Raw genomic sequence first — 16,084 nt, 5'->3', positions numbered from 1 at the left:
GTATTTCCCACCCCTAGAGCTTTTAACTTATTTCATGCTTTTAGGTCCTGAGGATAATTGAAACGCTGAGCTCTAAGTTTGCCATCTTGTTTCTCTTATCTCTGCTTCTGGTGGCTGAAAACATGAGGGGTGCTGCTTCCTCCTTGCATACTATGTAAAGCAATGGAGGGGTTGGGGAGGGGAAAACAGGAAGTGCCACCTAAAAAGGCTAGACTCGGAGTTTGTGGTCAAGGGAGATCCATTTGGCTCCTGGTTCTGGTTTCTGGTTCTTGGAAGCTGCAACTTACTGGGGAATTCGGGGGAGGGGGGCATGGGAGATGGGGGCAGGAGGGCGGGGAGATGAAATTAGAAATGTGCGTGAGTAAAGCCATCATAGCCTAAATTATATAAAGTATACCTAGAAAATACTTGTGATGTTTAGCAAATACCTTAGATATTAATATGCTTATGAATTACTAAATAAGATAACTTCAGAAATTTATCCATGAAGGCTACTCACATCACCCTGCTGTTCCCTCCGGTCTTGACGCTGCTGGTAGGTGTAGCGCATCCGACCATTGCTGTACACATGGACGTTACCTGGTGGAAAAATATGAGGTTTTAAGACTTTTTTGCTGCATACATATCCCCAAAAAGCATTGTTTCTTGATCTAAAATATTGTTCCACTAAGTATGTTTCGATACATATTGCTAAAAATGGGAATCTAATAATAGTTTATGTCATTGAAATATACAGGTGTTAATATCACGAAAGTCATTGACGCTCTGCACATTTTCAACGTGTAATGTGAAGTTTGCACACAGATCTTTGAAGCACGTGAACTGACTGACCAAATAATTGGGAGGAGTATAGAGGCGCACAACTAGGTGCCACTTCCAGGGAGAGACCTTTGACCAATGTGTGTCTTCAAGGCTCCCCTCACCTCACTCCTCCATGAGGTGTGATTTTCCCGAAGTTAGGGACCCTAACACTGACAAAGAGCAAAATCAATTTCTGCCATAACCAGCCATGAGGAACTGGTATAGTATGTATGTGTGTGCAGTGAGTGGGTGTGTATACTTATAGACAGAGATTCACATGGGGCAAGCAGGATTTCAGGGCTTAAACCTGTCGATCCAAAAGAACATGAGCTGTGAAATTAAGCCTCAAATGTTTGATTGTTAGTTTTAATCATCCCTACACCACCCCCTAATAAAGGCACAGTTCTGTTACGGGTAGGTGTACAGGTTTTTAGCTACCTTGATCCCCATTCCCCGGATCATCCCTGGATAGTTCCTCAACTCACGATGAGGGCCGCCCGCCACTAGAGGATTCTCTGGCGAGCATGGGATGGCCAATTATGAAGTAGGACACCCATAGGGTGTCTGAGGCCATCCCATTCTTTTTTGGAAATACCTTCTGGCACTATCTGCAGGTACTGAGAAGCAAATCATCCTGAATTGGGTAAATTACTCACTAATTAGAGCCAAATATGGGGGTACGTTTGTTGTTCGTGTGCGTGATATTGAAAGGGAGAGTACAAATGAGAGCCCCTATAAACAATCTCTCTCATCCCCTCAGCCCTTTATATGTGAAGGGCATTGTGCATGACGATGGAACCATTTATTCACATTCACATGCTGAGGATACAAGGTCTCACTTCCATGGACTGTTCCTTTCCGGTTTCTTATGGGTTGAGAACATTGGCTAGTCTCACCAAGTCCAATGTTGAAGAAGTGTGAATTTGTTTCTGTTGGATTTCACCAACGTATAAAACAAATTTGTGACTTTTTCAGGAATTTAAACAGGAGGCACTCCAGGAAAATCAATGACTATTGTAAATGTTCTAGCATACTCCAACGTATAATGTTTAGACAAAGGTTTCCACAAGGGAGAAAATGCTTTAGTAGTTAAGTCTGACGCTAATGTGTTTTGCAGATGTAACCTGTTTTCCATGGGGGAAATTGTTTTTATTGTTGAGAAGGTCATTCCCCTTTGCCGACGTTAAATAGTAAATATGCTACTTACCAGTATGCATCTGTTCTTGGCATGTAGGGCTGCTGACATTCATATCTGTGCATAGATTGCCGCCTAGTGTTGGGTCCGGATGTTTGCACGTTGTTGTCCTGGAAGAGTCTTCGAAGTATCCTGGGATAGGTGACTCCTCCCCTGGACTACAGTGCGCATGGGCATCCTCTCCATCCTCAGATTGTTTTTCGCCATTGTGGCAGTGATGGAGTAGATATAGAAAGTGATGACCATGCTTACAGTAATTCTGAGAGCTGCAGCTGCTACAGGCGCCGGGGAGGAGGGAGGGCGATATGAATGTCAGCAGCCCTACATGCCAAGAACAGATGCATACTGGTAAGTAGCATATTCAGTTCGAGGCATGTGGGCTGCTGAATTCATATCTGTGCATAGAATACATAGCAGTGCCCTCTATTAGCGGCGGCTACCCGTGCCAGCTGCAGCGGTCTGAAAAAGAGTTTTGAGAACAGCCTGTCCTACAGCTGCCTGCTGTTTTGATTGCACATCTACACAATAGTGTTTTGTAAATGTGTGTGTAGTGGACCAGGTGGCTGCTCTACATATATCATGCAGGGGAATGTTTCCTAGAAAAGCCATGGAGGCCCCTAACTTACGTGTTGAGTGGGCTCGTGGGGGAATCGTTAATGTGCGTTTAGCCTTTTGATAGCAAATTTAAATACACTTAACGATCCATCTGGCTATACCTGCTTTGGAGATAGCGTTACCTTTGTGGTGTGGGGCAAAGGCAACGAAAAGTTGTTTTGTCTTCCTAAAGGCTTTAGTCCTGTCGATGTAGTACATTATGGCCCTCTTTACATCTAGTGTATGGAGTGCTCTTTCTGCGACAGTCTGTGGGTTTTGGAAGAAAACAGGCAGTTCAATATTTTGATTCATGTGGAACTGCGATATTACCTTGGGCATGAATTTTGGGTTGGTACGTAGTACGACCCTGTTGGCGTGAACCTGTATAAATGGCTCTTGAATGGTTAGTGCCTGGAGTTCACTAACTCTTCTTAAAGAAGTGATCGCTACTAGGAAAGCTACTTTCCAGGTAAGGAATTGAAGCTCGCATGAGTGTAGAGGTTCAAAGGGTGGACCCATCAGGCGTGTGAGGACCAAGTTGAGGTTCCACATTGGAGCCGGTGGGTGGCTTGGAGGAATGACTCGTTTGAGGCCTTCCAAGAATGCTTTGATGGCAGGCACTCTGAATAGAGAGAGGCGCTGCCTGGTCTGCAGATAGGCTGATATGGCGGTCAAATGGACACGTATAGAGGTGTACGCCAGATTGCATCTGTATAGGTGTAATAGATAACAAATTATGTTTTGTATGGATGCGTCTAGCGGGTTAATGTCATTATTATTGCAATAAATGACGAACCTCTTCCATTTGGCTGCATAGCAAGCTCTGGTAGTTGGTCTCCTGGCTTCCTTAATGATGTCCATGCAGTCAGGTGGCAGGTTTAGGTAGCCAAACTTTAGGACTTCAGGAGCCAGATTGCCAGGTTCAGCTGTTGCGGATCTGGGTGCTGAATGTCTCCATGGTTCTGCGTCAAATGCGCGGGTTTGATCCGCAGCCTTTGATGCGGCACCACGGAAAGTTCGAGAAAGGTGGTGTACCACGGCTGGCGTGCCCACGTTGGAGCAACCAGGACGAGTGTCAGTGAGTGTTGTCTGAGTTTGCGTGCCACCAGCGGTATCAGTGGTGCTGGGGGAAAAGCGTACGCAAATCTGCCGGACCAGTTCATCCATATCGCATTGCCCTGCGACTGCGGATGTGGGAACATGGCGGCAAAGCTTTGGCATTTTGCGTTTTCGCTTGTGGCGAACAGGTCTATCTCCGGATGACCCCATTGCTGGAAGTACGGCTGGAGTACTGATGGGTGTAACTCCCACTCGTGCATCTGGTGGCTGTGTCTGCTGAGCAGATCCGCCATCTGGTTGTCCTTGCCGGGGAGGTGTTCTGCCATGAGGAACATGTTCCTCTGAATGGCCCACTTCCACATGCTCTGAGCCAGATGAGACAACTGTGGAGAGTGTGTTCCTCCCTGTTTCTGTATGTAGTACATTGCGGTCATGTTGTCCGTCCGGATCAACACGACCTTGTTGCACAGATGTACTTTGAATGCTTTCATAGCTAGGAAAATTGCCATCAGTTCCAGAAGGTTGATGTGCATCTTCTTCTGTTGTGTTGTCCATAGTCCCTGCACTGTGTAGTGGAGTACATGAGCTCCCCATCCCTGGAGAGACGCGTCCGCTGTCAGTATTATCTGTGGAACAGGCTCTTGGAACGGTCGGCCCTTGCAAAGGTTTTGTGGATTCCACCAATGCAGAGAGTTGTATGCCCGACCGCTCACCAACACTAGGTCTTTCAACTGTCCGTGAGCCTGATTCCACTGACGTGCTAAGCACTCCTGAAGTGGGCGCATATGTAATCTCGCGTGCAGGACTATGAAAATGCAGGAGGCCATCATGCCTATCAACTGCATGAACACTCGCGCCGGAAGTGAGTGTTGGGGTTTGAACTTGGGAATCAGCATTTGCATGCTGTTGATCCTCACTAAATTTGGCTGAGCTGTGGCCGCCAGAGTGTCTATAGTCGCACCTAGGTACTGTTGTACGTGTGCGGGCTGGAGATGGGATTTTGGGTAATTTAGTGAGAATCCCAGACTGTGAAGGAGGTGAATGGTGCGGGACATGTGGCTGGCACATTGCTGGGCTGACTTCGCTTGAACGAGCCAGCCGTCCAGGTAGGGGTAGACGTGTATGTGCTGCCTCCGTAGATGTGCTGCCACAGTAGCTAGGCACTTTGTGAAAACCCTGGGTGCTGTTGTCACGCCGAAGGGTAGGACTTTGAATTGGTAGTGCTGCCCCTGGACAGTGAACCTGAGGTATTTTTTGTGTGAGGGGTGAATGGGTATATGGAAATACGCCTCCTTGAGGTCCAGTGTAGCCAGGAAGTCTCCCTGCCTGAGAAGCGGAAGGACTTGCTGTAGAGTGAGCATGTGGAAATGCTCGGAAAGAATGTATCTGTTCAGGGGTCTCAGGTCTAATATAGGTCTGAGAGACCCGTCCTTTTTTGGTATTAAAAAGTACAGGGAGTACACCCCCGTACCTTGCTCGTGGACGGGTACGACCTCTATTGCGCCTTTTAGAAGCATACTTTGCACCTCCTGCTGTAAGAGCGTTAAGTGCTCTGAGGACATAGGACGGTTTTTTGGAGGAATTGTGGGTGGAGTGGAGGTTAGTTCTAGGCAGTAACCGTATTCGACAATATCTTTGACCCACCTGTCCGTGGTGATGGAGTTCCACGTGGACAGGAACCTCTGTAACCTTCCCCCGACAGGTGTTAGGTGGTCGGGAGGAAGGGAGAGGGCGTCACTGCTTGTTCTTGGGGGAGGACCTGGTGTTGCCGTAGCCGCGTCCTCTGCCTTTTGTACTGGAGCCACGATATCCACCCCGGGTGTTTTTATCGTAGGTGGTTTGTGTATTGCCCTTGTTGTATGTTTGCTGTGACCCCTGTCCTCTACCTGCTCCTTTATTTCCGGGGCGACAAAAGGAGCCGCTCCGAAAGGACTGAGTCTGGAGAGCCCCCATGGACTTTGCAGTGTCCGTGTCCTTTTTTATTTTCTCTAGAGTGGTGTCAACCTCCGGGCCGAATAAATAGTCGGGGTTGACAGGCTGGTTGAGTATGTTATTTTGCACCTCTGGTTTGAATCCGGAGATTCGCAACCAGGCATGTCGTCGCAGCATGACGCTAGTGTTTATGGCCCTGGCAGCTGTGTCTGCGGCATCTAGCGCACACTTGATGGATGCGTTTGTGAGGAGCTGTCCCTCCCTGATGAGGATCTCTGCACCTTCTTTGAATTGGTCAGGGAGATGTTGGAGTAGTTGCTCTAATGTGTCGTAGTGCGCTCTATCGTAGCGAGCGAGGAGCGCTTGAGTATTGGCTATACGCCATATGTTAGCTGCCTGGGCGGCAATTCGCTTGCCAGAGGTCTCTAACACCTTGGACTCTTTGTCCGGGGGAGGAGCGTCACCTGTCGTTTGCGAGTGTGCCCTCTTGCGAGCATTCGCAACGACAATGGAGTCTAGAGGTAATTGGCCTCTGATGTAAGTAGGGTCCCCAGGCGCTGATCTGTATTTTTTGTCGATCCTGGGGTTTATCACCCTTGCCCTGGTGGGTTCCTTGAAGATGTCCTTGGCTGGTTTGAGGACCCCTTTCAACATGGGCAGAGTCTTTACATGCCTTTCTGAGGATGCGAAAGTGTCCATAAGAAAGTCGTCCTCGACGGTGTCAGAGTGAAGCTGCACTCCATGATTGGCCGCAGCACGTTCAATTAGAGCGTTGAACGCTGCAGTGTCTTCTGTGGGAGATGTTTTTGCTCCATAGAGTTGCGGGTCCTGTGCATCTAGAGGTGCACCTGGGTCCACAGGGTCATCCCAAGCTTGATCAGGGTCCTGCTGGTCGGCAGGGTCCATGTCTCCGTGGTAGGGGACTTGTTCACCCATGTAGTCTTCCAACGCATCCGTGTCGGAGTGTGTGGGAGAGAAGGATTGTGGATCCTGGTAGGGTGAGTGGAAAGGTTCGTAAAGAACAGGTTCTGAAACCACAGGCAGCTTTCTTTTTAGTGGGATCCGGAAGGAGTCCAAAGCTGGCTCCGAAGTTATCCTCCTTTTGTGGATAATCATCCTGCCGGTGTCGGCGTCGATGAGATGTGATGGAGACGTCTCATCAGAGCGGTCTGCAGGTGTGACCGTGGTGTGTGTGACCCGTGTCCTGATTTGGAACAGTTTCGGGGCCGTGGCTGGTGGCAGGCCAAAAGTAATGTTGGCTGGCGCCGAAGAGGCTGCCGGAGCTTTTATTGGCTCGGAGCCCGACGTGTCCTTGAGGACTGTCTTGGTTTTGTTGCTCTGCGCCGCAACGGGTCGCGTCTGGAGCGCCCTCGAGTCTTTAGCGCCGACCGGTTCTGTAGAGGCGGCCGTGGACTTCTTCGGCGCCGGTGGGTCATCGAGTCGAGGGGCGGGAATGGCCGTCGACGTCTTCGATGCATGAGGCTTTGGTGTTGCCGTCGAAGCGATGTGAGACGCAGCAGGCAGTTTGACCTTTAGGGTCGTAGTTGATTGCGTCGGTGCCTGGAGCCGAGCAGGTGTGGGGGCACCGAAGGCCTTTTTCCGTATGCCGACTCCGACGTCGGCCGCTTCGAGTTCGGCACCGAAGTCGCGCTTGGTGCGCTCGGTGTCGACGCGTTTCGATGGCGTCGAAGGTGTGGAAGGCCTCGATCCGACCAGCGCCACTTTCGGTTTCGTTTGAACCTGAACAGCTTTTGGTTTCGGTTTCGAAGAGGGGAAACCAGCTGGTTTGGGCATTAATGGCTGCCGCTGAATGTCCGAGGCCGGGCCCGAGGGCGGGGCCGAAGAACTGCGGGATAGGTCTTGGGTAAGGCCCGAAGGCGATCCCTCGACCGGAGCCATAGACTTTTGCACTGGGCTCTCTTCAGTCTGAACGGGTAGGCCTTGCTCGTCACCGGAGCTACTCTCTTCGGCCCCTAAGGCCTCATTGTAGTCTCCTACCTCGGTGTCGTCTTCATCTCTGTGAAAGAGTGTTTCGTCGACGTCTTCCGATCCGGAGTCATGTTCGGGAGCGGGACTGGAGGGTAGGTTCCCTAATTCTTCGACATCTTCGGTCTCGGCGTTGAAGATGTCGGCCGGGGCCGGTGCCGCGTGCTGTGCTTCGAGCCTCGCCGCTCGTCAGTTCCGTAGAGTCTTCTTGGATCGGAACCGGGCACAGGCCATGCATGTAGATTCGTCGTGATCCGGCGAAAGGCATTTGTTGCACACCGGATGGACGTCGATGTGGGGATATTTCGCATTGCATACCGGACACCTCTTGAATGGTGTCCTCGATTCCATCGTCGATTTCGGGCCGATGGTCAGGTAAGATGCGAAAAGTTGGATCTAGAAGTTAGTAAACTAACAAAGGGTCTATCGATACCGATCGAGAAACAAAACCGACGCGAACTAAAGGCCTTTTGGCCTCGAAAATATTTTTTCCTAACTTGAGTCAAGATAGCACATCCGAACCCAATGGCGGAAAAAAACAATCTGAGGATGGAGAGGATGCCCATGCGCACTGTAGTCCAGGGGAGGAGTCACCTATCCCAGGATACTTCGAAGACTCTTCCAGGACAACAACGTGCAAACATCCGGACCCAACACTAGGCGGCGATCTATGCACAGATATGAATTCAGCAGCCCACATGCCTCGAACTTACTTCTTTCCCATACATCTGAAGGAAAAAAAAACACAGGCCAATCCAGTATGCTGCTTAGGTTTTTCAGAAAAAACCACCAGAAGCAAATGCTATTTTTAATGCTGATAGCACTTGCCATTGGTATACAGGATTTATATTTATCCCCTTGGACAGCTAATTACTAAAACTTGCACCAACAAGGCAATTGCTTCGTATTATATTTCAACCCTACATATGTGGTTTTAAACTCAATTCCTCAACAATAATACATTTATTTTCTTCTCCAATATCTAGTGAAGCTTGATGGAGCCTAGGGAGAAAAATCCCCATACATATGCAATGTTAATGTATGCCATAGGCCTTGAAATATGTTAATACGAACAATGTGTCTCAGTATATTTAGTTAGCAGAAATGTGCATTAGGCCTAAGAATAAGACCTAAAAGTGAGTGTGCTAGTTTAACATGAGTTCCAGTTTTGCTCAAGTTTGTGCAAAATAATAATTCTTTATTTTATGTTGTGGGGTGGTCATTGTTATGAGTTATGCAGTCATTGTTCATTTCTGCACTGCTTTACCTTTAACTAGCAGTTAGGAGGTAAAACTTTTCTTTCAAAATTACTTTCCTAAAACTATAGTTTCCCTACGAGCAGGGTTTAGAAAGTAACTTGCACTTATGCTTCACGATGGTTCAAATGAAAGAATTGTTTTCAGCTAATTGTTGCCACTCGCCCATCATCGGTGTTTCAACTGACAGGTGTCCCTCCAGCTCCATAGAGATGCTATGGAGAAAAAGGTATATTAGCTCTTCCCAATCAGGGTAGGGTAGAGAAAAAAACCAGATGCTGGTGGACATGCTGTCTGTATGGATAAGATATTGAAGACCAAGAGCTCTGCAGCTTCTGTATGGGTATATTACATGGCTCTGCAGCAAGACAGCATAACAATGTAGCACGACAAAGCAAATAGGGAGCTTCTTAAACGAACTGGTTAGGAATGCATGGTGAACAATGTTCGCGATTTATATTTTATTCATTCTAATAACATTCATTATCACCGAGTTATTATGGTTAATTGGATTTGCATGTATACAGCACTAATTATGAAAGACAACACAGTGTGTGTAAACTAATTCGGAATTTCTTGAGGGCAAGTCTCCTTAACTATTCTATACCCTTCAAGAACTTCTTTTACAAGTCTGCCTGATTCCTAACTTCACAATATTTCTACGAGTTCAGTCCAAAGGTGGGAGTGGAAAATACCGGTCTGTTTTCTTTGTCTCTCGCAATGGCTAAGGCTAATATGGCACAGCCTCTGGGGACCAAGGAGATGTACTGGGTGTGACCCATTAAAAGTGGGGGGTTTCTGCACTGAGCTGTTAACCACTTTATACAATTTTAGCATTGCAGGAGCTTCAAACCTCTTCACATGAACAACACTGGAGCATATAAATATTTTGAAACCTACGGTCTACCACGTTACTTGTAAAAGACGTTTTTCATGTGTTCTTGATACCAGAAACGTAATCTACATGGCGAGTTCTGTGGAAACCCTAGCTTCCAGGTAACTAAGGTGAAACCATCAAGTCAAAAACGTCAGTCATGTATTAATAGAGCTCCTCCAACAGATGATAAATGGCTCTGCATGTGCAACCCCATCTTGGCTCCAGCACACATATGGACTACTACTGGGTACCGTAACACATCTGAAGCTGCACAGTGAGGGACTTAAATTATATTACACATTTAGCCAAAGCAGGTTGCTCCAAGATGCCTCAGGTTGGCAGCCAGAGTCTCTGATGAGGTCTTTTGGGAGCTAAAGTCTGTTTAATGACTCTGTACAAAGACTATGGATGGGGGCTCTTGATTCCTCAGAATTATTAGTTACTGCACTGAGACCGGTATCTTCTCTTCCAAGTTTAATAGGATGACAGGAAAGTCAGAATTCCACCAACTATAGTGACTTAGCTGTTGCCCTGCCTGAGTGAAACTTCAGCATCCCCAGAAAGAGCTCCATGATAGCTACAATGTGAAATCAGTACGCCATTGATGCACCCAAAAGTTTGTTTCAACAACAGATACAAGCAAACATGGTAACATCTTACTAGAAGGAAAGCCACCACCAAAGAACATATTGAAGAGGTCCTCTGGAGATATGTCTGCTTCAAATCCTCGATGGAAGTCTGCGTGACTGTGCCCATGCCGACTGCCATGCTGTTTCTCATCTCCAAACTGGTCATATTGCTTCTTCTTCTCTGGGTTGCTCAGTACCGCATATGCATTGCCAATTGCTAAAAGATAGAGTGAGCCGCCAGTTATGGCTATTTTAGCACAGACATCTTTTAAATGAAACATTTACCAATATTTACATGGACATCTTTAAGATACAAATAGTCCCCAGTAACGGTGACAATGGAACAATATACACGTCACTTCTCATTATCTATAATAACATACAGGCCCTCATTACAAGTGGTTCAGTAAATAGCAGCCGCTGAATAAACACTTGTTCGTGCAGGGATCACAATTATATGTTTAACAGACTCTGTTACATCTGGTTATTACTGGTTGCTCTAAAAATCGATCATAGTTTAATATTCACAGTTCAAACCTTCCTAAATTTAACAAGAAATAAAAGCCTCTAAACTCCAGGATATGCAGATGTTGGAGCAGAGAGGAGAAAAATCTGAATTTGGTTGGGGGAAACTCATAGAAGGAGTTATTTATCAGCCATGATCATCTCTGATCCTGGGGGATTGGTATATAGGGCACTAGCTTTGATGCAAATTTACATCTGTTAAACCATATCCCTCATGCATACTCTGTTCAAAATTATAGCAGAAGCAAATCATCTGGAGAACACAAGTATAATGAGTCATTTTTGGCATTAACCAAGTAGACCAAATGAAACGTTTATGGGTTGATATTAGAAAGCACATCCCGTATCACCCACTCCCATTTAAATGAGCAACATTTATATTTGCATGATTCCATCATAGTCTTCTACACCATTGGCAGAACAGTTATAAAGTTAAGATTGAGGTATATAGCTGGGGCCCACCGGGATATGACGAAGTGCAAATGAGGACAGTCGCGGTGACTTAGCTGTCACTTTTTTACTAAATGTTTAAACTTTCAGAAACTTCCGGGAGGGAGTTTTCCTCCAACACACTTGGAACAGAGAGGGCTACACAAAAATACTAATATTTGTTATGCTAGTTGAATTCTCATAAGCATAGTCCTCGATGAGATAAACTTCAGGAATAGAGGAAGGAAAGTTTACCAGGTTGATTAACTAACTGGGTCCAGAAAAAGGCAACTGGATAGTTTGGTTAATGTGAAACCTGGATGTAACCCTGAGAATTAATTTAGGATTAGTTCTCATCATGATCCTATCTTAATGCACTTGAAAGTATGGTTTCTGTATAGTAACCGCTTGCAGCTCACTTTTTAGTGATGTTATGTTATTGCTACCGAACAGACTGTTTTCAATGTCATGTATTTTATATTTTGTTAGAACCATGTTAGAGTTTAACATTGCTGGCGGAAATGTTCTTGGGGGCAGACTTTCTCAAGTCCTTCCAGACACTATTTTATGGTTGGTATTTTAAAAAGTTGTTAGCTATCCTGGTCTCTTATGTCTGTTACTGATAGGAGAACCTTTAATGATACAGATGCAGTTTACAATCTCACAGGTACATTAAGTAGAGTATAGTGATGGTCTCACTTGTCATAAAGTCTCTGTATCTCTGCTATTGATTCCAATTCATGAATCCTAATCATTTAGCGGCACAGCATTTGTATGTGACCAGTCTTAGACTTAGGAAGATTAAGGTGCGGAAATCTTATGCCTTCAGGAGCAATGACTCTATGGCTAGCTGATCGGTCTCTGAACAGGGAAAGATTCCTCCTTCCATAACAATGAGGTTTATGAGCTCTGGCAACCTCTAAGTGTCTCTTGAACGTTGTCATCCGGAGTAAGAGCCACGACTGCCTGCCCACACTGGGGTTATTAGAATCACTTTATCCCGGATATCCTGCATTTGCCATTCACTTTGAACTACAGCACCATTGGAAGAGGAAAGTGTAGGCAAATATCCTTAACCAATTCAGTGGCAGTGCATTTCTGAGAGAAAGTGGGTAATGAAACATGGATGCGAGGGTTTGGCTTTTTGCATTTTCTGCAGTTGCACACAGATCTATTGTGAGGGTTCTGGACTGCAAAAATATTGTCTACAATTATTTAACGGAGTTCCCTTTTGGGAGATATGCTTACTTCTCTGCTTATCCTGTCTGCTCCCATGTTTGGCTGTCCTGAGAGATGGATTGCAGTAACGGTGATATTGTTCTCTGCTGCCCTTTTCAATTTTTCCTGCTTTAGTTTTGACCAGGTGCCCGATTTTGTTCCCAACTTTGTTCAAGTAAAACATCAATGTTGTATTGTCTGGTTGTAACAACATGTCCCTTTCTTTTATTTATATTCAATGCTAGAAAAATTGTCTTTAGTTTCTTATATGTTTACAGTTGTACAGCTGCCTCGATGTTTATTTGGAGATCTCCTGATATGCTCGCCCCTAGCCTCTGTGTGACGCATCCATGGTTCTTATAGTCATAGAGGGAAGTGCTGTCCTAATTACCACGAGATTGTCATACTTTTCCTTTTTCTGTGACCACTGTCTCATCACCAACTCCTGATGTGGTCTTGTGTATAGCATGGCATGTGGTATTACTGGAATACGTGCATGACCTTTAATCTCATAGGTGTTCTTACTGTCAGACATTGTGACGTCTAGTAAAGACAAATGTGTTCCTGAAATGCCATCATCCTCCTTTCTGTGTGGACTGCTAGTGCAGCCCTTTTAATTTTAGTTGGGCTCCCCAATACACTATCTCCAGTTCTGGTATAGTGGATCATTTCTTGATGTTTACTGAGAATCCAGTCAGTGCAATAACTGAATCACCATACTGGTGATCTTCTGGCATTGTAGTAAATAATTTCCCCTCACTAGCCAGTCGTCTAGGTATAAATATATATATACTGATTACCTCCCCCCCCGAGCTAAACCACCACTACTCCAAAGACATTCTGTGAACTTTCTTGAAGCAGACTTTATCACAATGGGTAGAACTTTCAACTGGTTATTAGCCATTATGAATCTCAGGTACGTGCGATGATATTGACTTATCATGTGAAAGTAGCCATCTTTTAAGCCTATTGTTGCCAGGTAGTCCTTGTGGCACCAGTACTATTTGTATGGCATTCTTTTCTAGAAGTTCTGTTACTTGCAGTGTTAGAATGGACTTTTTTGGGATATTGTGGGCCCGTCTCTTAAGCATACATGGTGTTGGTTTGCCTTCTCTTTCTATGAAGTATCCACGTTTGATATTGTTAAACAGGCCAAGAAAAATCTAGTCACACTCGATATGGCGAGTCAAATAATTTTAGGACCTACTGGTCAACTCTGGAGAGAGAGAGCTTGAATTGGCAAAGAACAGGTGTCCTGTTCATTCAGAAAGTGAATTAGCAATTAAGATGCCTTCAAATCTTGTTTTTATCTGATTTTATCTGCTGTGCATTCAAAGACAGAGCTTGAATGTCCGCTTATGTCTTCTTGCAAATTGCTGGTTATTTTATGCTGAAGATTTGTGTTTCTCTGACTGCAAAGTTAAAGGATTTTGTAAAGTGGTCTGTCTGATAATCGTGCTAGTAAAGGCTGTTAGTTTTTTTTCTACCGTACAACATATAAATAACTTGCAAATGAACAGTACAAATATTTCAAAATATATCAGCAATTAGGAAAGCACAGTTTTTGAAATTCAGAAGTGTGATGGGAAAGATTTTAATAGGGTAAAAACAAATCAGACCATTTTACTTGCTGATGTGCAAATGCTAAATATTTGCAGAAACCTGATTTCCAAACATTATCGTTAGTACTGTATATAATTTTATAGTAAAACTGCACATCTTTGGAAATTTTGTGGCCATGTCACTGGGAAATGTGCTGACTGGAAATGATAGTACACTACCACATCATGCTTTAGTGAGATTATTTAAAAGTGAACGTTTTTAAACCTGAACTGAAAAACATTCCTGCCCCCACCCTGATGACAATTCGGTTAGTGAACTAAAAGACATGTCAAGGATCATACGTGCCCCTATATGTGGGTCAGATTTGAAAAAATACATGGAGCAACAGTTTAGTCAATTAATCAAACAAACCAGCTTTTTGTACAGCACACACGCTGAACACACATATTTGAAGATGCTCTATGTGATAATAAAGAAAAGGCAGCTTGGTGAAATAAAATATCTTCTTAGGGTCACCCAATTTGAGAGCAGTTTATGGATCAAAACCATTACAGTTAAGTTAAGTAGATTATGTAAGTCACTAGACCTACAGGTCTGGTAACATTTTAATGATTGTTCAAGGCCTGTTAAACACCCACTTCTCTTTCATGGTGACATGATTCAGTTACTTTCATTATGCGCTTTCTCTCATAGCATGAGCTCGTTCTCTAAAAATATGTGATGTGCAGGTGAGCTTTGCTGCCATTGTGATGTCACCTGAGATGTGTAATGGCCCTGAGATTATTGTGTTTGGGTCTGTGTGAATAAGGTTCCATTAACGCCATTTCCTCTTCTGAGTGTAGGTGATCCACTGAAAACACTTACTCATGTTTGTAAGGCTCCCATGCCTTGAGCTGTCGCGGTTGTCTTAATAAACTTTTCTAAGGTTCACTGGCACTGCTACCAACCAAATCATGACTGTTATAGAGGGTTGTTAATCACAGAGGTTCGTAGATTTGGAAGTGTATGAAGTACCAAGCCTATACACAACTGTCTATTAGATGTATCTGGAGTCCAGAGACGGTAGCGAGTATGGCCTTATCCTCTGTAAGTGCGCTCCTTGCTCTCCTTAGAAGGACGGTAGATGCTGCATGAGCACTTCTATTTTTCCCAGTCGGTGGCGATGTGTTGAAAGAAGAGCACCTGTGTTTGCAGTCCTCCACTGGGTTGCTGCTCGCTCCATCTTTCTGCTCGCTGCGTCCCCATCTGGTTGTGATCCGTATTACAAGCTCTCTTTATGGCTGTAGTAACAAGCTGGGCTCTGCTTGGGCTTTAATAATGTCAGTGGGTCTTGTGGAGTCTGTATTTCTTTTGCACACTAAATGCAACAGTCTTATTCAAATACTTCATTCCCTGTTGTAAAAGACTAGGTAGTGCAGGGAGGTAGTGTTTTTTTCTTTGTAAAGGGTGTGGGCTCTCCAGGAGGAAGCAAGATTCTTCGTCTTCCTTCACTCATATGTACCTGCAGGCCTTCTCATCAGCACGACAGATCAATAAATCATCTGGTGGAGATGGCCTAGTTGGGTATGTTCTGCTTGCTCTTGTGGCGACTCTGATCCCATACATCGCTGCCTGATTACAGCATCCTGTTTGAAAAGGACTATCCTGCCCTATATTCTATAGTTCTGGTGTAAAAGACCATCATACTTGACTTCTGCTTCTCTTGGCCTTTTTTTACACATTTTACTTGGGATTTTGTATGAGGCCATTAAGGCGCTGAATTCCTTATTCCTCTGAAAAACATATCCCATTACGGCTTGAAGTCTACATGTTTGTCTTCCGACGTAATTAATTTTATGAGCTTTATTGGTCTGTTTCTTATGGTAGCTTTGGCTGCTCTGTAGATTTATTCATTTCCAAACCCAACGGTAGATAAAACAACCATTAAAAATGCAACAGGTCTCGTCTTTGTCCAAGTTAGAGCATTTTTTCTAGCAAATTGTGTTTATTTTTAGAAGTGTTTTTATTATTGTGTTAGCAT

General features: G+C 44.9%; 1 protein-coding gene across 1 annotated transcript in view; it reads right to left on the bottom strand.

Moving 5' to 3' along the window:
* Positions 1-16,084, bottom strand: part of DNAJB12 (DnaJ heat shock protein family (Hsp40) member B12) — a 243,135-nt gene that overhangs the window by 86,811 nt on the left and 140,240 nt on the right. The window contains exons 4-5 of the mRNA XM_085603836.1: positions 10,361-10,546; positions 500-579 (exon numbers count right to left, since the gene is read on the bottom strand). Of these exons, the coding sequence (XP_085459962.1) occupies positions 500-579; positions 10,361-10,546 (266 nt within the window). The remainder of the gene's footprint in view (positions 1-499; positions 580-10,360; positions 10,547-16,084) is intronic.

This window comes from Triturus cristatus, chromosome 1_2 (genome assembly GCF_964204655.1).
Source record: "Triturus cristatus chromosome 1_2, aTriCri1.1, whole genome shotgun sequence".
Taxonomy (NCBI): domain Eukaryota; kingdom Metazoa; phylum Chordata; class Amphibia; order Caudata; family Salamandridae; genus Triturus; species Triturus cristatus.
The sequence above is the reverse complement of the archived record's forward strand: the minus strand, read 5'-3'. Positions and strand labels throughout refer to the sequence as shown.